General features: G+C 46.0%; 1 protein-coding gene and 1 pseudogene across 50 annotated transcripts in view; both read right to left on the bottom strand.

Moving 5' to 3' along the window:
• The window catches only part of LOC148901447 (protocadherin gamma-A4-like), a 204,888-nt gene that overhangs the window by 6,341 nt on the left and 176,030 nt on the right, over positions 1-22,517 (bottom strand). For 45 of the 50 annotated variants that reach the window (XM_088986877.1, XM_088987049.1, XM_089023824.1 and 42 more), the window contains one exon: positions 1,301-1,359. In XM_088986877.1, coding sequence (XP_088843003.1) covers positions 1,301-1,359 — 59 coding nt within the window. Of the gene's footprint in view, positions 1-1,300; positions 1,360-4,777; positions 7,936-12,376; positions 15,013-17,036; positions 19,266-22,517 lie in introns of those variants that run through there. The other 5 variants (XM_088987103.1, XM_089023880.1, XM_088986912.1 and 2 more) reach the window with 5 other exon arrangements.
• LOC148901452 (protocadherin gamma-C4 pseudogene) lies at positions 8,717-10,890 on the bottom strand (annotated as a pseudogene).

Raw genomic sequence — 22,517 nt, 5'->3', positions numbered from 1 at the left:
AGAAATGGTTCTACTGCCTTCATATGTCAAGAAAACATATCAGCAAACCTCATCTAAATATTAAGTCATTCACTGCCAGACGATGTGCAAAAATGTGTCCACTGGCAGGGTTTTTGTCATTGTTACTCAAATTGCAGGACCCACAGAATATTGAATTTGAGGACTATGTACACATTCAATGCAGCGTAAGAAACCTTACACTCTTTTCTTTCATCAGAAAAAAAGAGTTAATTCCCAAGTTATATGGAGTTATATGAGCTTGAAATGAGGGCAACTGACCAAAATACAATGCAATTCATACATTTTGGTTTATCGCTTTAACAACAGCTGACGCTGGAACAAAGCGCTAGCATGGAAAAAAGGGGAATTTTGCCCCTTGTGAAAAAGAAAAAAACATTTCCAGAGACCATGGCCAATGCTTTATCGGCGCCCAAGCATGGAAAAAAAAACCTGAAATTTTTCTGGCATAGTGCTCCACGTCATATTTTCAATTCCCAAATGCATTTGTGAACTGTAGTGAATGAGTTAATTATTCCTACAAAAAGTGGAGATCTATGAAGGGGGACTTTCCTTCTTCAAACTACAGTCCACTGTGATACTAATAAAGGCATATCCAATCCAATCCAATCCAATCCAAAGGGGCTGCTCAGCCCAGGCGTAGGTCTGCTCAAATTCACTCACATTAATCGCAATTTCAAAAAAGGCAGAAATGTTGATCTAGCTCCCGTTTAGAAGGTTATCAGCGCCTATTTACACATCATGCATGGGAAGCAAACCTTTTTTTGGTTTACCTGATGTATCCTCAGCAATATTGATTAAAGGACAAACACAGCATCCTGTTGTGCGCTAATCATGATGAAATGTTATCCCATCACAACATGGAGCAAAATAACGTGCACAAAGCTGCGATTGGAAGCAAGTATTACGTATTGCCCCAAAAAGGCTTTGTTTTAGAAGGCAGAAATCTCCCATGGCGTCGTTTTGATTCAAACCCCCTCTCGGATGTCAAGGAAGGAGGCGAGAACAACTGCATCGCCCCTCCCCCATCTGCTCTGCCCACCATCGCTCATCTGCAGTTCTGAGCAAGCAGAGAGGAGAGGAACGCGAGGGGGAGGGGGAGAGGAGGAGGCGGCAGCCATTTTAGAAAACAGGAATCCATCGATGTGGAGCGTGTGAGGGAAAAAAAACACCTCACACAAATAATATCATCTAATAGGCGCCGATGTGTTTTTTTCTCCCTTTTTCTTCACCCAAAATCATCACCATTTCTGCGTGTGAGGAAGAGGTCACATTTACTCACCCGCTGGGCCCTGGTCTTGCTCCCTGGTTAAAACGCCAGTCATTGTTAGGAGGCTTTTGCTGCAAAGAGAAGACAAATCACAACATGAGCAGCATGTCCAAGATCAACACACTTGATGAGGTTTCTAGCTGGATTTCATGTGAGGTGGTGCTTGTGGCTGACACATCTGTCCGTGCGTGAGCATGTGCATGTGGGTGTTTGCAGTCTTGCAGCAATACCAAATAAACCTCTGCACGCATACGGTAGTTGTTCCAACAGTGGTGAAGCGGAAAATGCAAAAGAAGCAACGTAAATAGATTCAGGAACTGGACCACCACATACTACTCGGGACACAAAATGTAAAATCTGAATGGGAAAATCAAACCTTGAATGTTTGCTTGATGAGGAAAAGATTAGGAACAACATTTACTTCGTCTTCTATTTCCGTGTTTCCAGATTAAATAATGTGAACATTGTGTGAAGAATTAAAAAGAGTTGAGAGAGGCAATGAATGATGTGCAACATTTCTCGAATGTGGCACAAAAATGCAGCTTCAAAAGGTCACACAGCCGAAGAATTAATTTGATTATGGGTCATCATTTCCGCATTCAAGACAGTTGCCAAACAACATCTTACTAAATTTTCATGAAAATGCATGATGTATTTTCTACTTCTGCCCAGATTCTCTTCTTGTGCATTGATGCGGTGTTTGGAAGCTGGCAGAGCTCCATTCGCGCTGCCTCTTCGATACGAGAGCTTCCCCGGAGCGAGTAGCAGCAAAGATGATGTGATGCATTATTAAAGGAGTAGTTCGACCCCCAGGGGAATGATAGAAAGCTGGAGGACGCTCAGAAGAATGTTACTTTTATGATAATAATGCACTCTTTCCTCCCACACACTCCAATAACAAAAAAACTGCACTGAGACAAAGCTAAATCAACATCCATTGCGAAATAAAACCACAGCGTTTGTGAATGAGAAGAGAATGGTCGACCTCAAATCTTAATCCTCCTCTACACTCTGTCCGATGATTGCATTCTAAAAATGTCCGCCTCCAATGAGTGTGTTCCATCCGACACATCCAGAAAGCGACCCAGCATTCCAGCAGTGTGGCTCCGGCAAAAAAACAAGGCCAAGGTCAGGGATAAAGATTATCAAACACTGCTTGGGTAAAAGCGTTGAAAATATTGAGGGTGCAATATGTGGGTTGTATAGACTCCAAGGGCCATGTCGGAGTGCATCTCATCCCACCGGAGTGTGGATTTCACCTTTCTGAAGGCACTTTTAGTCAACACCTGTAGCATATTTGAGCTAAACAAACAAATTACAACCTGCCTCAGTTGTCATACCTATGAAAGCATCTGGCGAACATCTGCCATGCTGAAATAAGACATAGAAAGTACTTATACAATTTAATTGTGGATATGAAATGCTATTCAACTGGTAGACAGAGATATTTTGGAGTAGACAAAATGTGCTTGCATCCATCCAGTGTATTTTTGTGTGTGTGTTGACTCTGAGAGGCAGAGTTTGTAAATTGTATGATGTTTAAAATTGTTTGGCTGGACTACACCTGGTGCTCTAACCAAAAGGAGGAAGTCATTTTCTTTTGTTTTTCTGCACATACACACACACACACACACACACACACATTTCAAACCTATCTGTTGTTATAATAGAAAGCACGAGGATGTAGAATTCCCCATCTATCCCATCTCCGTTCAATTGCGACTGATAGGAAGAACACATCCAGTAGGAAACCGGATGTGTGTTTGCTTTGAATAAACAAAGACGAGCAGGTAACTGACAAAACCCGAGGCCATTTTCCCAAAACTGCATAAGCCAATTCGGTGCGAGTGATGCTTGAAAATGTCCAGACAAATCTGCTATATTTGCACAACCTGACTAGCCTGTGTGTAAACACACCTGAAAGAGCTAACGCAACACCTTGGTATTGAATACTTTCAAGCTGCCAAAATGGGAATGGATGCTTTCAGTGGTGAGCGGATCTAAAGGAAGGACACACGCTCTATTTTTAAACACCGCTCAGGGCATGTTAGACCAAGTGTTCCGGAGCAGCGCATTACAAAAGAATGAATATGGTCGTGAGCGAGCATGACTCACTGGAACTCACGTCTCATTTCTAAAATTACAAGCTATATTGTGAGGCCCTTTATGTGTCTCACAACCACAAGCACAGGCACCAATATGATGGCCGCCGTTGTGTAAGCCTTAAAAGGCTTTTGCCGCCATGTGCGAAAATCCTGCCAGCCCTTTCTCTTCAATTCCTCACTAGTTCTCTTGGCCTCATTGAAAAGATGCATCATGTGGAACACTGTGACAGATGGCAATCTGCTGACCTCGGGGGCGAAGCTAATTCAACATGGAGGAAGTATGTTAAAAAGCTTTGTGAAATAAAAGACATGATTGAGAGAGAAAGCACAACCTGTTTTGTGCTCTATCTACATTACTGCTTTGGGTTAATCAACAGCTTCTGAATAACAATTCATACATTTGGCGCTTCAAAGGGGAAGTCAGAGCAGAGTGCTGCAAATATTCATCAGTGGACAACAGGAAGTCATGGGCCATATAATTGACCCCGTGATTTCCTGTTCTGAACCATAGTGGGGGGTTTCTTGCGTTCCTTTGAGTATTTTCTTTCCTGAGCCCAGCTGTTTCTTTCTCTGCTGCTGTATTTCTATCAGCCATTAAATCAACATGACAGGAACTTTTTCCTGTTTGTTTGTTTGTTTTTTCTTTTTTAAATCTTCTGTTACATCCTATTAATCAAATTGAAGCGTGCAAGGTTTCTCAATTTGTCTTTGACCATCCAGTGGGGTCAACAACTAAGACACATTCATTTGAAAATACAAAATGATTCAATTCAAGCGCTGTACCCAAATTTCTGCCTTTCAAAAAATCATCATGCATTTTTTGAAACTGTACTGGTTGAACAATATCAGAAGCATAACAGCAGAAGTGCCAAGTAATTGTCATATTTTACTGATTCAATAATAGGTTAAAAATGACTTGGGCAATTATGCAGATTGTTCTAATTCGGCTCACTGTCGGTGGTCTTAGTTTTCAGCGGGGATGATTGTGCCGCACATTCGTAAAGCTTTGTACGTAATTTCCTATATATGCAACAAAGTGAGGGTCAAATAACTTTTTCTGTCTGACAGCTATGACCTTACAAAAGCTCCTCCCAACCCTTCAACATAGTCCCTTGGCTTGACAATGCCGATAAATTGATTATTTTACACGTATACTTGACATTTGAGCAAAAAAAGAATGAATATGTTTGTTTTTCAGTGAATAGCGGAGCATTGGTTGATCAAAATAAGCAATTTTGTGGTGCGCCACTATAAGAATGTCACTGCTACGGCAACCAAACTACTCAATAAACAAATAAGCCTTGGAATGGTGTAATTTGTGGAGATGCTTTGACGACCAAAGTACCCCCCACCCCAACCCACCAACCAAAATGAATCTCCTCACCTCACTGGATGAGTTCATTAGCTGCTTCCTGCTGAGAGTGGTGTTGAGCGTGTTGCTGTGACTTAGCGTGGGAGTTTTCATGAAGACAAAGTCACTCCTGCTGGATATGGTGGAGTAGCAGGGCCGATAAGTGCGCATGTGCGGATCATGGGGGCCTCCCACGACCTCCATATAACGGATGGGCCCGTCCGTGTTGAGCTGTAGGTGTAAATCCTTGCTGGGCCCTTGGTGGTAGCGCCCAGGCCGATGATTAGCGTAGCAGCAGTAGCAGCAGTAGCAGCAGTCGGAGTCGGCCATTCCGTGCCCGCGGTGCCTCAGGCAACGCACCATGAGGACGGCAAAAGTGATAAAAGACACAGCCGATACGCAGGCGAGAGAGATAATGAGGTACAAGGTGATGTCAGACATCCTGCCGCGAGGGGACAGCGGGGTGTGGTGAGGTCGCACCGGGGCGTCATCTGCAAGTGCCTTCTCCGCCACCGTAACCGTAATGTTCACCCAGGTGGACTTTGGTGGCTCACCGTTGTCTTGGATGAGGACCACAATGTCAAAAGTGGAGCCTTCTTCCTCGTCAGCCCACTTGTGGGCTGTGCGCAGGTCGCCGGAGTGCACCCCGATACGAAACATGCCAGCATGCAGCCCGGGGGCAATGGAGTAAAGCAACCAAGCGTTGAGCCCGCTATCAGCATCCACCCCCACCAGTTTGTTGATGAGGTAGCCAGGTCCAGCAGACGGGGGCACGCTGAGCTGCAGTCCTTTGTCTTGAGGAAACGCCGGGTAGACAATCACGGGTGCGTTGTCGTTCACGTCCAGCACAAACACATGGACAGTGACGTTGGTAGTCCTGGGCGGCGTCCCGGCATCCCGGGCCTGGACCTCGATGCGGAAGGCCTTAAGCTGCTCGTGATCCAGGGAACGCATGCTGAAGATGTGACCGCTCTCCGGATTGATGTAGACATAGGAGGAGATGGGCGAGCCCTGGACCATGCTGTGAAGGATAGAGTAGGTGATGCGCGCATTGTCCCCCAGGTCCGGGTCAGTTGCCGAGACAACGGTGATGGGAGCGCTCGGAGCGTTATTCTCAGGAATGTCCACTGAGTAGGAATTTTGGGAGAAGGTGGGTGCGTTGTCGTTGACGTCGGACAGCTTCACCACAAAGGTGGTTTGCGACGACATGGGAGGCGAGCCGCCGTCGCTGGCTTTGATGACCACTTTGTACTCAGACTGCAACTCACGGTCGAGGGGCCCGGCTGTGGTCAGGCTGTAGTGCATTCCAAAGGCAGAGTTGAGTTTGAACGGCAGACTTTGCGGAATTGTTAAACTGACCTCCCCGTTCTTGCCCGAGTCCAGATCCCGAGCACTGATGAGGGCTATCACCGTCTCGGGGGTGGAGTCTTCTCGGATGGGACTGGTGAGTGACGTCAGCGTGACCTCCGGCACGTTGTCGTTGACGTCGATAACGTCAATGATGACGTTGCAGGAGCCCTCCATCGCAGGGGAGCCCCCATCTCGGGCCTGCACCGTGATGTGATAGGACGTGGCTTTCTCGTAATCCACTTCGCCGTTCACGCGAATCTCCCCGCTCTTCGTATCCACGGTGAAGAGTTTAACGACACGCTCGGGCGTGTATTTACTAAACATGAATGATATTTCTCCATTGCGACTTGAATCCGCGTCCGTGGCGTTCAGTTGCGTCACTAAAGTGCCTAGTGCGACATTCTCGAATAGGCTCACCTTTTTCACAGACTCCTCAAAAATAGGTGCGTTGTCGTTTACGTCCAAAACCTTAATGAGAAGCAGCGTCGAGCCTGATTTTTGCGGCTGCCCCCCGTCCACAGCAGTGAGCAGCAGCTCAAAGGAAGCCTGTACCTCCCTATCAAAAGGTTTGTCCACGACAAGCTCTGGAAATTTGCTCCCGTCACTTTTGGTCTCGACATTCAATATAAAATAGTCGTTTTCCGCAAGATGGTACGTGCGTAACGAGTTGGTGCCCACGTCCGGGTCGTGCGCGCTCTCCAAGCGGAATCTCGTGCCCTGCGCGGCGGCCTCGGACACTTCCAAAGACACACTGCTGGTTGAAAAACTCGGAGCGTTGTCGTTGACGTCTACGATGTCCACCACGACTCGCTGGATCTCCAAAGGATCCGACAAAAGTATCTGAAGGTGTAGTGCGCAGGTCGTGCTCAACTCGCACATGTGCTCTCTGTCAATCTGCTGTTTAATCACCAAATCTCCAGTCGCTTGCCTCACCTCGAAATACTCGGTGCCCGTTTCAGACAGGACACGTAGCCCCCTTCGGACAATCCCCTGAGTGCTCAGGCCGAGGTCTTTCGCGATGTTCCCCACGACGGATCCCGGACTGAGCTCCTCCGACACCGAGTAGGCGAGCTGGGCGGAAGCGGAGGAGATGCAGGCCAGAAAGCAGCAGAGCCGCGACAGCTGGCCTGCTCCTCCGGGGCACTTCCTCTGCCTGGAGTCCATTGTCCGGGAAAACGCTGAAACTTCTCCGGTCACCGATTAGTATCCATTATGATGTCTGGTGAAGACGAGCCCGACCACTTCGGTGGTGACGCGAGCGACGGGCATTTTGAACGCGATCATGATTTTCGGGGGGAAACGAGGCCGAAAAAGTCAACATTTCCCCGCATACTTCAACTTCGCTCTGGCTCCTCACTCCCGCCTCTCTCCTCTCGTGGGCGGGGAGAGGACATACAACCCCTCCCTCCCTCTTTGGAAAGTAGACGAAAGTCTCCCACTCACGCACACACTTTCCCACGTACGCGAATACACCGGAAGCGTGTTTGATTCTCCTCACAAACTCCAAAAGTTGCTTGGAAAAACTTGACCCAAAAAATGTGAAATAATAACGCTGTGTTCATATTCTGTGGTTGCGTTCGTTACGAGGAAAAACAGCGTGAAATGCACCAAAAACGCATGACACTGCGGTGCATCTTTTAGTTCATTCGCGTATCGGGAGTGGTGGGAAAAAAGTTGTGAAAGTATTTTCTCCCATACGGGGGCGCCATACCCAAACTTCTCAATCTCACAAATTGGACAAAAAGCAGTACCGCGGTGGGTAAATGGGTTGTGATGAATAAAATATGCAATATTCCATACAAATAAATAGTAAGAACCAACTCGGGAGCAAAATATTTTTTCCCATAAGCTACGACCGCCGCCCCCCCCCCCCCAAAAAAAAAAAAAAATAAATAAATAAAAATAAAAAACTGAACTTCCTCAGAGACGTCTGGTATATTTGGGTTCAGGATGAACCTTCTCCAATTTCAATACTAATTTCCTGCTTAATTGTAACGGATGCCCGACCTGATGCTCAGCCCTCCTTAATTTGGCTTGGGCTTGTCCAGCCAAGTATTTAAATGATACCACAAAAGTCAAGAATAGAAATACATACAAATAACATTATGAACTGTGAAATTGGGCAACACTACCTCACGGTCAAACTCATGCGAATCAAGCATTGTCTGTTTTCATCTGCTGCTCACTTGACACAACCACCACGATAACCACCACTATAACCACCACCACCACCATTACTATGACTAATACTAATACAATGTCGTTTTAGTCATTTTAGTCATTTGTTGTAATGCTTACTTTTAATGCAATCTACTGTGATTTAACATTTACGAATGTAGCATGTTATTTGAAATCATTTTAAAGTGGAATAAAGTCAACTGTCGAGAGGCAGCTGGCTGAGGATTAAAAAAAACGGCCCTGATCCGAGTGAGGAAAATCAGATTAAAACATGGAATGATGGATAAAAACAAGACCTATGCAACGTGTTAATTCGGAAGTTGAAAATTTGACTTGAGACATGACAAATGCTTGAATTATCAGATTGTGTCGTTTGATTTGAGAATATCCCCTCACCTGCTGGCTCTCAAAGGTCCAGGTGCTGTCGGGCAAAGAAGCATCCAGAACGCTGATGACTTCCTTAAAGTCAGTGGTGCTACTGGGCTTGACCAAGGTGAAATCGCTAAACTCCGACATGGGAGACATGCACGAGCGGAAGGAGTTACTCTGAGTCATGACGTCACCTCCCAGAACCTCCACGTACTTAATGGGCCCATCGGTGTTGAGCTGAATGTGCAGATTTCTGTTGGGCTTCTTGTCCTCGTTTGAGAATGTCCTTCGCGCACAACAAATGGTGCCGCTCGCGCTGCTCCTCACACATTTGACGCCCAAAACGAGCAACGTGACTAGAGACAACAAGGACACGGAGGCCAGAGCCACGATCAAAATACAGCGCGATTCTGCCGCCCTTCTTGTCGGACTCGGACACTTTGTGTCTTAGCTCCGAGGCGGGCTCGCTCACGCCGTCCTCCAGCAGGACGGACAGCGTGACGGTGGCCGACTGAGCCGGTTCCCCGTCGTCCTTGACTTGGACGATCAGCCTCTGAGAGGAGTCGTCGTGCTCGGACACGGCGCGTTTCGTCCTCAGCTCCCCCGTGTACAAATTGAGCGTGAACAGGGAGGCGTCCGTGGCCTCCGCCACTTTGTACGAGATCCAGGCGTTGTGGCCCGAGTCGGCGTCCACGGCCGTCATCTTGGTGAGCAGGTGGCCCGCCATGGCCGAGCGGGTCACCCGCACGTGGGAGGCGGCGTGGGGGGAGGGGTAGATGACAACGGGGGCGTTGTCGTTCTGGTCCAGGATGAAAACGTGGACGGTGGCGTGACTACTGAGAGGTGGGGAGCCCTGGTCCTTCGCCTCAACCTCAACCCGAAACACTTTTACTTTCTCGTAGTCGAACGAGTGCATGCTGTAAATGCTGCCGTTCTCCGAGTTGACGTAAACGTAAGACGACACGGAGACGTCCTGCACTTTGGAGTCCACGATGGAGTAGGACACTTTGGCATTTTCACCAGCATCCGGGTCACATGCGGACACCGAGTATAGTATCGAGCCTGCTACTCCGTTCTCTCTTAAATAAACATTGTACGAGCCCTGAGAGAACACAGGTGGGTTGTCATTCACGTCAGTGATGCTTACAGAGATCGTTTTTTGACTCGAGAGAGGAGGAGAGCCTCCGTCAGTTGCGGTTATCTCAATATTATACTCAGATACACTCTCGCGGTCTAAAGCAGCACTAGTGACCAGCGAGTAAATGTTCGAAAACGAGCTTTTGAGGGCAAAAGGGGAGACTTCTTTCAAGTGTAATGTGACATTACCATTATGACCTGAGTCAAGATCACGAGCACTTATGAGAGCGACAACACTTCCCCTTGGGGCATCCTCACGCACAGGTTTGGGCTGAGAAGTGAGGACAATTTCAGGAGGATTATCATTGGAGTCCATCACATCAACTTGCACTCGACAATGACCCTCCATCTCAGGGCTGCCGTTATCTTTAGCGGTGATGTCAATGTCATATGACTTTGTGGTCTCGTAGTCTAATTGCTCTTTTAAAGTCATTGCACCAGTCACGGGATTCATGTCAAAAACTGACAGCACAGAATCTGGAGTTGTGGAGCCAAATGAAAAGCTAATTTCGCCATTCAACCCTTCATCTGCATCTGTTGCTTTTGTAATGATAATAACAGCTCCTTTCACACCATTTTCACTCACTGTTACTTTGTAGAGATTTCTCTCAAAAACCGGAAAGTTATCATTGATGTCAAGTACGTTTATTGTAATTTCTGACGTGCCTGATCGAGTCGGACTTCCTCCATCGAATGCAGTTAATAATATTTTATGAACAGCCTTCTTCTCTCTGTCGAAAGGCTTATCCAACACGAGCTCGGGGACAGGTTTTCCACCCTCTATTTCTTTTATCTGAAGGGAACAGCAGTCATTTTTACTGAGAGTATAAGATTTTATTGAGTTGCTTCCCACGTCAGGATCCACTGCGCTTTTCAAAGGAAAATGCCAGCCGACAGCGGCTGATTCGGCTAATTTAAATAACTCAATCGAAGTAAAAGTGGGAGAATTATCATTAACGTCTCGTATTTCAACCTCAATTCGATGCAATTCCAAAGGATTTTCGACGACGACCTGCAGGGGGAGCACGCAGCTTGCGCTTTGTCCGCACAACGCCTCTCTGTCGATTCTGTCGCTGACCAGCAGCTCGCCCTTCCCCGCATCAACGCTGAAATACTGCTTACCAGCCTCGGAGGCGACGCGCAGATTACGCTCAAATATCTCGGCGAGCCCCAAAGACAAATCTTTGGCCAAATTCCCCACCACGGAACCTTTTTTGAGCTCCTCGGGGATCCTGTACAGAGTATGCGTATCCACTGTAGTCCACAAAGCAAAATGCCACAAAAGAGCTTGCCATCGCCAATCCCGGCATCCTTTTGTCTTTTCCATCCTTCTCTCAATGAAATGCATCAATTCCCGTCCAAAGAAAGAGAGACCGTAAAAACAAATCCAATATTCCAACCACGTGACATCCTCAAACAACGTCCATCCATCGTGAAAATGAAAAATACAACGACGTACAACGCCACTACATGGCAAATGTATACTCTCTCCTCCTCACACTGAGCATTGTGGTTGTCTTGCTGAATTGTACGGGGGAGGGAGAAGATCTCTTTCAACAGTTCAGACAGCTATTGGTGCACAGCATCCATCCGCTCGGCCAATGAGACGCTCTCGGTATCCATGTCACACACCAACATACACGCACAGAGCTTTTCTGCCCTCAACGGCGAACAAGAAAGGCATCAGAATGTCAGCCTTTGTTTTGAATATTCAATAAGCACAAGACATATATATATATATATATATATATATATATATATATATATATATATATATATATATATATATATATATATATATATATATATATATATATATGAGACAATTGACAACACCTGTAGAAACAGGAGGTATCCTGATTCATTTTTAAAGACGGTGGATTAAAATAATTCTGTTTAAAAGATAATGCACTACTCCCTTTCAAAAAAGACAGATGTTTAAAAACATTATTTTTCAGTAGAGTTCAGTAATTGGACTGCAAGTTTTCGATGATGATTACCCATTGTGTATGGCTATGTACCTAATTTGATAGTAAGCGGGTGTTCGTGTCATATACGACATCAGGAGATTAATTTTAATCTTTGAATTAACGAATTAATACCAACAACTCTCCTCAGGTGTGGCCTTTCGACCTTTTTACAAAAAACCTTCGGTGTTTGCCTTCCCTTTATTTTTATTTTTTCAAATGGTTATATTCTGTAGCAGCTTTTGATTACGAAAATATGAAGTGTAACACAAACAACAATAATGACAATTACAACAACAACCACATTAAAATAATTATCATTCAAAATCAGTTCTTGCAACATTCCCGCAACTCCAGCTTGAGAAGTGGTCCCAATAGGCACTCATTACCGTCGCTGTCCTCTAAAGTGGTGCTGAAACACTCAGCTTGAATTGGACAAGACAGGAGACATGTGAGTCAAATAGTTTTTTCCCCCAACCACCCAACGTTTTTAAATACATTTACCTCGGGAAATATTTCCGAGACTATTGATTCTAGTTTTACTGGCGCAAGTATTTTGGATTCTGAGTTCTATGATTACAATTAATCTTCCCCCCCCCCCCCCCCCCCAAAAAAAAAAAAATTGGCTCACCTGCTGGCTCTCAAATGTCCAGGTGCTGTCGGGCAAAGAAGCATCCAGGACGCTGATGACCTCCTTAAAGTCAGTGGTGCTACTAGGCTTGACCAAGGTGAAATCGCTGTACTCCGACATGGGAGACATGCACGAGCGGAAGGAGTGACTCTGAGACATGACGTCACCCCCCAGAACCTCCACGTACTTGATGGGTCCATCGGTGTTGAGCTGAATGTGCAGATTTCTGTTGGGCTTCTTGTCCTCGTTTAAGAATGTCCGTCGTGTACAACAAATGGCACCGCTCGCTCTGCTCCTCACGCATTTGACGCCCAAGACGAGCAACGTGACTACAGACAACAAGGACACGGAGGCCAGAGCCACGATCAAATACAGCGCAATTCTGCCGCCCTTCTTGCCGGACTCGGACACCTTGTGGATCAGCTCCAAGGGGGGCTCGCTCACGCCGTCCTCCAGCAGGACGGACAGAGTGACGGTGGCCGACTGGGCCGGTTCCCCGTCGTCCTTGACTTGGACGATCAGCCTCTGAGAGGAGTCGTCGTGCTCGGACACGGCGCGTTTCGTCCTCAGCTCCCCCGTGTACAAATTGAGCGTGAACAGGGAGGCGTCCGTGGCCTCCGCCACTTTGTACGAGATCCAGGCGTTGTGGCCCGAGTCGGCGTCCACGGCCGTCACCTTGGTGAGCAGGTGGCCCGCCTTGGCCGAGCGGGGGACCCGCAGGTGGGAGGCGGCGTGGGGGGAGGGGTAGATAACAACAGGGGCGTTGTCGTTCATGTCCAGGATGAAAACGTGGACGGTGGCGTGACTACTGAGAGGCGGGGAGCCCTGGTCCTTGGCCTCAACCTCAACCTGAAACACTTTGACTTTCTCGTAGTCGAACGAATGCATGCTGTAAATGCTGCCGTTCTCCGAGTTGACGTAAACGTAAGACGACACGGACATATCCTGCACTTTGGAGTCCACGATGGAATAGGACACTTTGGCATTTTCACCAGCATCCGGGTCACTTGCGGACACCGAGTACAGTATCGAGCCTGCTACTCCATTTTCTCTCAGATAAACATTGTACGAACTCCGAGAGAACACAGGTGTGTTATCATTCACGTCAGTGAGGCTGACGGAGATCATTTTTTTACTCAAAAGTGGAGGAGAGCCTGCATCCGTGGCTGTTATCTCAATATTGTAATTTGACGTGCCCTCTCGGTCTAAAATACCACTGGTGACCAGGGCGTAATTATTTGAAAACGATGGTTTAAGGATAAAAGGTGAGCCTTTTGTTATCTGCAATGTTACTTTACTATTATTGCCCGAGTCTGCATCACGTGATGTAAGCAGAGCGACAACAGATCCATTTGGTGCATCCTCACGGATTGGCTGCGGTTCTGAGGTAAGGATAATTTCTGGAGCATTATCATTCATATCAAGAACATCAATCTGCACACGACAGTGACTCTCCATTTCGGGAATCCCTTTGTCTTTAGCAGTCATTTCTATTTTGTACGAAACAGCTTTTTCATAATCGAAGTCTCCTTTTAAAAATATTTCACCTGTCTGCGAATTTAATTTAAAAACAAGCAGCACGGAATCAAGTGTGCGTTTACTAAAAAAATATTCCACTTCTCCGTTTTGTCCCTCGTCTGCATCAGTCGCTGTTATTTTAAGTACAAATGTATCTTTTTCCACGTTCTCTTGTAAGGACGCTTTGTACAAATGTTTGTCGAAAACAGGAAAATTGTCATTGTTGTCAAGCACCTTAATAGTAATTTGTGCAGTGCCAGACATGACTGGATTTCCTCCGTCTAAAGCAGTCAAGAGAAGATGATGAGAAGATTTCTTTTCTCTATCTAGTGGTTTGTGTAACACCAACTCGGGAACTAATTTACCATCCTCCACCTCCTTTACTTTCAACGTAAAACATTCGTTTTTCGCCAAAGTATAACTTTTTACAGAATTGCGGCCAATATCTAAATCCTCCGCACTTTCTAAAAGGAAACGAGTCCCGACTGCGGCGGATTCCGCGATTTTTAAAGAGAGTTCGTTTGTATGAAACCGAGGTGAATTGTCATTAATGTCTTTAATGTCGACTTCAATTCGGTGCAGATGTAAAGGTTTTTCCACCAACAATTGCAGAGGGAGGACGCAGCTTGCGCTTTGTCCGCACAAAGCCTCTCTGTCTATTCTGTCGCTGACCAGCAGCTCGCCCTTCCCCGCATCCACGCTGAAATACTGCTTACCAGCCTCGGAGGCGACGCGCAGATTGCGCTCAAATATCTCGGACAGACCCAATGACAAATCTTTGGCCAGATTCCCCACCACGGAGCCTTGCTTTAGCTCCTCTGGTATACTGTAACGAGTTTGTGCATCCACTGTAGTCCACAATAGAAAATGCCACAAAAGAGCTTGCCATCGGCAGTCCCGGCATCCTTTTGTCTTTGTCATTCTTGCTCCGCTATGACGCAAACATCCTCATTCACATCCCCTTCACGGCGTTTGGTCCAGCCACACAAATACGAAATATTAAAATAATCAATACATATCTCAAGCCATTTGGGCAAAACTACAGAATGCGTTATATGTTCGAAAAAATACGACCCGATTCTTTTCTGTCTGTGCCGCAGCCCAGTGCTTTCTCAGTGCTAATGAAATGAAGCTGAGCAGGGGGTTGGGACGAGATTGCGTTGTACATTCTTCAATTCTATTGGTTGACGGTTTGCACTTCCACCAGCCAATGTGGTGCTACTGATCTCCAAACTCTCTTAAAGTGACAGTATTTTTGCCCCACTGCAAGCACTAATATGACGTTTAATGCAATTATGAGAGAAATTTTGTTTTCTTTGTGAATGTCCTCCAGCACTTCTGAAATTACAATTGTTTTCATGAATTGCTAACTAATGATATGTAACTTTCGACCAGTGGATGGCGATAGTGCACCATAAATGTCCGGAATTGGTGCGTTGACACAGTTAAGAAAGGAATCAATACAGTATTGCATTTCACAACCAAGTTTCAGTTGTTATCAGCTCACAGTCGTAATTAAACCGCAATCTCTATCATGTATCCTTTCTCAGACAAGGTGCCAGTTTAATGTGAATTACAAACATTTTTGGAGAAAATGTCAGTTCTAATTCTACACTGCATGTGTTGGCATTAATGTCTCAATACAATTCAGAAGGCTTTCAATTTAAAGACTGTGCACGTGAGTGAGAGACACACACATACAGTAGGCTACATAGAGTTGACTGCATTTGAATAGATTCAATACATAAATGAGTCCTGCATTGATTTAAAATGCAAATTAACGCACCCACAAATTTATATACTGTATCTCCAATTGTTGGGGTGAAATAAACACAGCGCAAATGTGTTTTACAGACAAAATTATCCAACACGTTGGAAGGGAATCTATTGCTTTTAAACCCAACACTCTGCTCAGGCGGATTTGAAATTTGGAGCCTAATATTTTGTCATATTGTCTCCAAGGAGAGTTGAATGCAACTAGATGAAAGCACCAATAGTTCCAAGTGAGATTTTATTTTAATACATCAGTGCTGTAGTGCTTTATTCAAATATTTATGCCATCTCTGTGGTGCGGCACTGCTTCTTTATTTGCAATTTAATTGATAGCCTATTAAGTACATTGCTAAAATTCAGACCATTTGAAGTATTGTTGGTCCAGATTAACGTGATCATAAATAGAAGCAAATTCTCATCTCACATGTCAGACAAAAAGCACAACTAAAGGGCACCGTTGGCAAAAAAAACCCACAAAAAACGAAACAAAAAGAAAAACACTTTTTTGTCATGTTTGTTAATACAGTGATTAGAACTTGAATGTGAGAGCCAAAATGATAAATACGACTGAAAAAAAACCTGCCACATCTGACCCCATATTTTACATGTCTAATTTGATGTTCAAGAACCAGAGGGAAAAAAGACCAAATCAGAGACAGATTGTGCGAATTAAGAGGTCTCAATCATTTGTCAAGCATTTACGGATACACTCAACATGCCGCAACCGGACTTGCACCCCCAAATCTTCGCAATGTAGCCCCAATAAAGCACCATATTTTGTATCGGGTACGTATACATTTTAAATGACTTGAGTTTGAAATCGAATCTTTTCTGAGGCTGTGTTTTGTGCAAGTGACAAGTTTGCCTGCAAGCGTGCCTGTTATGACCCTGGAAGTTCACGTGTTCTGTTTCTGAATGAGTCTTTTTGTTGGGTGACATGTTTTTTACAACTTTAAATTAGTATATTTTTAGGATATATCATGTCTAGCGTCAAGTCAGGATGTCGTTTATGACTTTTTTCAAATGAAAACCGGAAACAAGATGTATCCTTACAAATAAAACTGAACAATGAATTCAATCTATATTTTGTTACATTTCAATCTAGAGCCCGTTTTGTCTAATATTGCGCTGAAATATTTCAAAAATATGCATTTAAACACCATAATGTAATTAAAATAAACGGGGTGATGCATAGATTGCATGTCATGTCATTAAAATAAACGGGGGAAATGGACTGCAACTCAATAAATCTGATGCCAGTTACAGATCAAGACTTGGTGACTCACAGTTGAAACCATACAATGATAAATTGTGCATGACTAGAGGTCAGTTGCAGAAATTGTCGAGAGCAAACCAAAGTGGTGCTCACCTGCTGGCTCTCAAAGGTCCAGGTGCTGTCAGGCAAAGAAGCATCCAGGACGCTGATGACTTCCTTAAAGTCAATGGTGCTACTAGGCTTGACCAAGGTGAAATCGCTGTACTCCGACATGGGAGACATGCACGAGCGGAAGGAGTGACTCTGAGACATGACGTCACCCCCCAGAACCTCCACGTACTTGATGGGTCCATCGCTGTTGAGCTGAATGTGCAGATTTCTGTTGGGCTTCTTGTCCTCGTTTGAGAGTGTCCTTCGCGCACAGCAAATGGTGCCGCTCGCGCTGCTCCTCACGCATTTGACGCCCAAGACGAGCAACGTGACCAGAGACAACAAGGACACAGAGGCCAGAGCCACAATCAAAGAAAGCGTGATTCTGCCGCCATTCTTGCCGGGCTCGGACGCCTTGTGTCTCAGCTCCAAGGCGGGCTCGCTCACTCTGTCCTCCAGCAGGACGGACAGCGTGACGGTGGCCGACTGGGCCGGTTCCCCGTCATCCTTGACTTGGACGATCAGCCTCTGAGAGGAGTCGTCGTGCTCGGACACGGCGCGTTTTGTCCTCAGCTCCCCCGTGTACAAATTGAGCGTGAACAGGGAGGCGACAGTGGCCTCCGTGGCCTCCGCCACTTTGTACGAGATCCAGGCGTTGTGGCCCGAGTCGGCGTCCACGGCCGTCACCTTGGTGAGCAGGTGGCCCGCCTTGGCCGAGCGGGGCAGCCTCAGGTGGGAGGCGGCGTGGGGGGAGGGGTAAATGAAAATGGGGGCATTGTCGTTCTGGTCCAGGATGAAAACATGGACGGTGGCGTGACTACTGAGAGGTGGGGAGCCCTGGTCCTTCGCCTCAACCTGAACCTGAAACACTTTGACTTTCTCGTAGTCGAACGAGTGCATGCTATAAATGCTGCCGTTCTCTGAGTTAATGTAAACGTAAGACGACACGGAGACGTCCTGCACTTTGGAGTCCACGATGGAGTAGGACACTTTGGCATTTTCACCAGCATCCGGGTCACTTGCGGACACCGAGTACAGTCTCGATCCTGCTACTCTGTTTTCTCTTAAATAAATGTTGTACGAGCTCTGAGAGAACACGGGTGGGTTGTCATTCACGTCAGTGATGTTGACGGAGATCATTTTCCGACTTGAGAGAGGAGGAGAGCCTCCATCAGTGGCTGTAATCTCAATATTGTAGTCAGAAACACTCTCTCGGTCTAAAGCACCACTCGTGACCAGAGCGTAATTATTTGAAAACGACGGTTTCAGTGTAAAAGGCAATCCGTTAGGTAGCTGAAGTGAAACTTTACTGTTATTTCCGGAGTCAATGTCTTTGACGCTAATCAAAGCCACCACTGTGCTACGTGACGCATCTTCACGTACAGAACTAGGTTTAGAAGTCAGAACAATCTCAGGAGCGTTGTCATTTATGTCTTCTATGTCAAGCTGCAGGCGACAGTGACCTTCCATTTCAGGTACTCCTTTGTCTTTTGCAGTTACATCAATGAGGTAGGATACAAAAGCCTCATAGTCTAACTCTCCCTTTAAAACAATTTGTCCGGTTTGTTCATTGATTTCAAATGTTGATGAAACAGCTTCCGAAGTACGGTCCCCAAAATAATATTTTATTTCACTATTAGCTCCCTGATCACTATCTGTAGCTTTTAATTTCAAAACGAACGTTCCTTTTGTGCTATTCTCTCTTAAAGATACTTTGTACTCTTTTTCATCAAATACAGGAAAATTGTCATTAACATCAAGTACATCAATTATAATTTTACAGGTTCCAGTTTTTACCGGGTTTCCCCCATCCACAGCTGTTATGAGCAAATGATGAACGGACACTTTTTCCCTGTCCAGCGATTTATCTAACACCAATTCTGGAGCTCTTAGACCATTCTTTTCATCTTTAAACTTTAAAGAAAAATATTTGTTTTTCATTAAATGATATGTTTTGAGAGAATTGATTCCAACATCAGGGTCCTCTGCGCTCTCTAAAGGAAAACGTTTTCCAACTGCAACAGATTCTGGTATTTTAAGGGTAATTTCCTGCGTTTGAAAACTAGGGAAATTGTCGTTAATGTCTCTGATTTCCACTTCGATTCGATGCAACTGCAAAGGGTTTTCGACGACGACCTGCAGAGGGAGCACACAGCTTGCGCTTTGTCCACACAAAGCCTCTCTGTCTATTCTGTCGCTGACCAGCAGCTCGCCCTTCCCCGCATCAACGCTGAAATACTGCTTACCAGCCTCGGAGGCGACGCGCAGGTTGCGCTCGAATATCTCGGACAGCCCCAAAGATAAATCTTTGGCAAGATTCCCCACCACGGAGCTTTTTTTGAGCTCCTCGGGGATGGTGTAACGAGTCTGCGCATCCACTGTAGTCCACAAGAGAAAATGCCACAAAAGAGCTCTCCATCGCCAGTCTCGGAATCCTTTTGTCTTTGTCATCCTTGTTCGGCTACCACACTAAAATCCTCTTCAACATTTTCTTCGCAGCAATTGCTCCATCCATATAAACTGGGAAGATTTCCACCTTAAATGCCTCAACTCATCTTCGTAGAACTATGAGCTTGCATTTATTTTCATATTAAGAAAAACAATCACCCAGCTGATTCCATTCTGTCTGTGCTGCGGCTCGGTGCTTTCTACTTGTGAGATGAAGCTGCTTGGGGGCTGGGACGAGATTGCTTTGTACAGTCTGCAATTCTATTGGTTCAGTGGTTGCGTTTTCAACATCCAACTAGAAGGCAGCTGATCCACACTCACTCTTAAAGGCACAGCCACCTCTCCCAACACACACACCCACACACACGTACACACTAACATTCACATACACAGACACACGCACACATATACGGCATATATCATCTGCGCCGGTTTATGGACACGTCATCATGCAATCCTATCATATCAATTAAGATGGAGGAAGCTAACTATGCTAACCAATATAATTTTCAGAAGACTGTGACAACTGGCAAATCTATTTTGTTTTGTGCTTCTACAATCGCTATCTAGACATGCATGGTGCTGAAGTGTTTCAATCAAGGCACTGGACGACGTCACATTGAAGTTCCTTTTCACAATAAAACTATATAGATTACTGCAAAACAATGTTATTAGAACATCTAAAGACAGCATGTCGTGAGGATGAAGAGATTTCTTTTAAATCAATACAATACATGTTGATTTAAATAGCGCTTTAACAACCACTGAAGCTGGAACAAAGCGCTTAACATGGGCAGCAATCATAAACAGGAAATAAAGCAGTCACAAAGATAGTAGAAAGCACCAGGGAGTGAAACCAATATCAAGTAAGTAAATGAAGTAAGTAGTGACTTGAAAAAGGATCACTAGTTGAACAACGGACAGCCGGGTAGTCGAGTGGTTAGCACGCAGACTTCACAGTGAAGTCGTGAGTGTAGAGTTTGCATGTTCTTCCCGGCCTGCGTGGGTTTTTTTATGCGTTCTCCAGTTTCCTCCCACATTTCAAAAATATGCTTGGCAGGCTAATTGAATACTCGTAGGTATGAGTGTGAGCTCGGATGTTTGCTATTTTTCATGAGCCCTGCAGTTGGCTGAAAACCGGTTCAGGGTGTCCCCTCGCTTAGTGCCCGGACATGGCTTGGTTAGGCTACAGCACCCCCACGACCCTAATGAGGATATAGCAGTCCGGTAAATAGTTTAACAACAACAACAGCAACAAATGTGTGAATGACATGAAGGTGGAGTGCAACAAGCTGTGCTTGAATGCAAACCAAAGTGGTGCTCACCTGCTGACTCTCAAAGGTCCAGGTGCTGTCAGGCAATGAAGCATCCAGGACGCTGATGACCTCCTTAAAGTCAGTGGTGCTACTGGGCTTGACCAAGGTGAAATCACTGTACTCCGACATGGGAGACATGCACGAGTGGAAGGAGTGACTCTGAGACATGACGTCACCCCCCAGAACCTCCACGTACTTGATGGGTCCATCGGTGTTGAGCTGAATGTGCAGATTTCTGTTGGGCTTCTTGTCCTCGTTTGAGAATGTCCTTTGTGCACAACAAATGGCGCCGCTCGCGCTGCTCCTCATACATTTGACACCCAAGACGAGCAACGTGACCAGAGACAACAAGGACACAGAGGCCAGAGCCACGATCAAATACAGCGTGATTCCGCCACCCTTCTTGCCGGACTCGGACACCTTGTGTGTCAGCTCCAAGGTGGGTTCGCTCACGCCGTCCTCCAGCAGGACGGACAGTGTGACGGTGGCCGACTGGGCTGGTTCCCCGTCATCCTTGACTTGGACGATCAGCCTCTGAGAGGAGTCGTCGTGCTCGGACATAGCGCGTTTTGTCCTCAGCTCCCCCGTGTACAAATTGAGCGTGAACAGGGAGGCGTCAGTGGCCTCCGCCACTTTGTACGAGATCCAGGCGTTGTGGCCCGAATCGGCGTCCACGGCCGTCACCTTAGTGAGCAGATGGCCCGCCTTGGCCGAGCGGGGAACCCGCAGGTGGGTGGCAGTGTGGGGGGCGGGGTAAATGACAACGGGGGCGTTGTCATTCTGGTCCAGGATGAAAACGTGAACGGTGGCGTGAGTACTGAAAGGCGGGGAGCCCTGGTCCTTCGCCTCAACCTGAACCTGAAACACTTTAACTTTCTCGTAGTCGAACGAGTGCATGCTGTAAATGCTGCCGTTCTCCGAGTTGACGTAAACGTAAGACGACATGGACACGTCCTGCACCTTGGAGTCCACGATGGAGTAGGACACTTTGGCATTTTCACCAGCATCCGGGTCACTTGCAGACACTGAGTAAAGTATCGAGCCTGCTACTCCGTTTTCTCTTAAATAAACATTGTACGAGCTCTGAGAGAACACGGGTGGGTTGTCATTCACGTCAGTGATGCTGACGGGGATCATTTTTTGACTCGAGAGAGGAGGAGAGCCTCCATCCATGGCTGTTATCTCAATATTGTAGTCAGAGACAGTCTCCCGGTCTAAAGCAGCACTTGTGACCAGAGCGTAATTATTTGAAAAGGATGGTTTCAGAGCAAAAGGGGCGCCTTTTGGAAGATATAAGGTTACTTCACCATTTTTGCCAGAGTCAGGATCACGTACACTCAGCAAAGCCACAACTGTTACAATTGAAGAGTTCTCCGGTACCAAACTGGGTTTGGAAGTTAATACAATTTCCGGTGCATTATCATTTAAATCTAACACATCAACTTGCACACTGCAGCGGCCTTCCATTGTCGGGAAGCCTTTATCTTTTGCAGTAATATCAAATCGATAAGACGATTGATGTTCATAATCCAAATTATTTTTCAAAAATACTTCTCCACTAACACGGTCGACATGAAACAATGCCACCACTGATGGTGCTATGTTTATGCCAAGAGAGTACTCTATTTCACCATTTGGACCCTCATCTATATCCGTCGCCTTTGTTGTAATGACAAAAGAGCCATTTGGGCTGCTCTCTACGACAGATATTTTATATAAT

The sequence above is a fragment of the Hippocampus bargibanti genome, linkage group LG02 (assembly GCF_051943395.1).
Source record: "Hippocampus bargibanti isolate YZ-2025 linkage group LG02, ASM5194339v1, whole genome shotgun sequence".
Taxonomy (NCBI): Eukaryota; Metazoa; Chordata; class Actinopteri; order Syngnathiformes; family Syngnathidae; genus Hippocampus; species Hippocampus bargibanti.
This window is presented reverse-complemented; position numbering and strand designations above follow the sequence as displayed.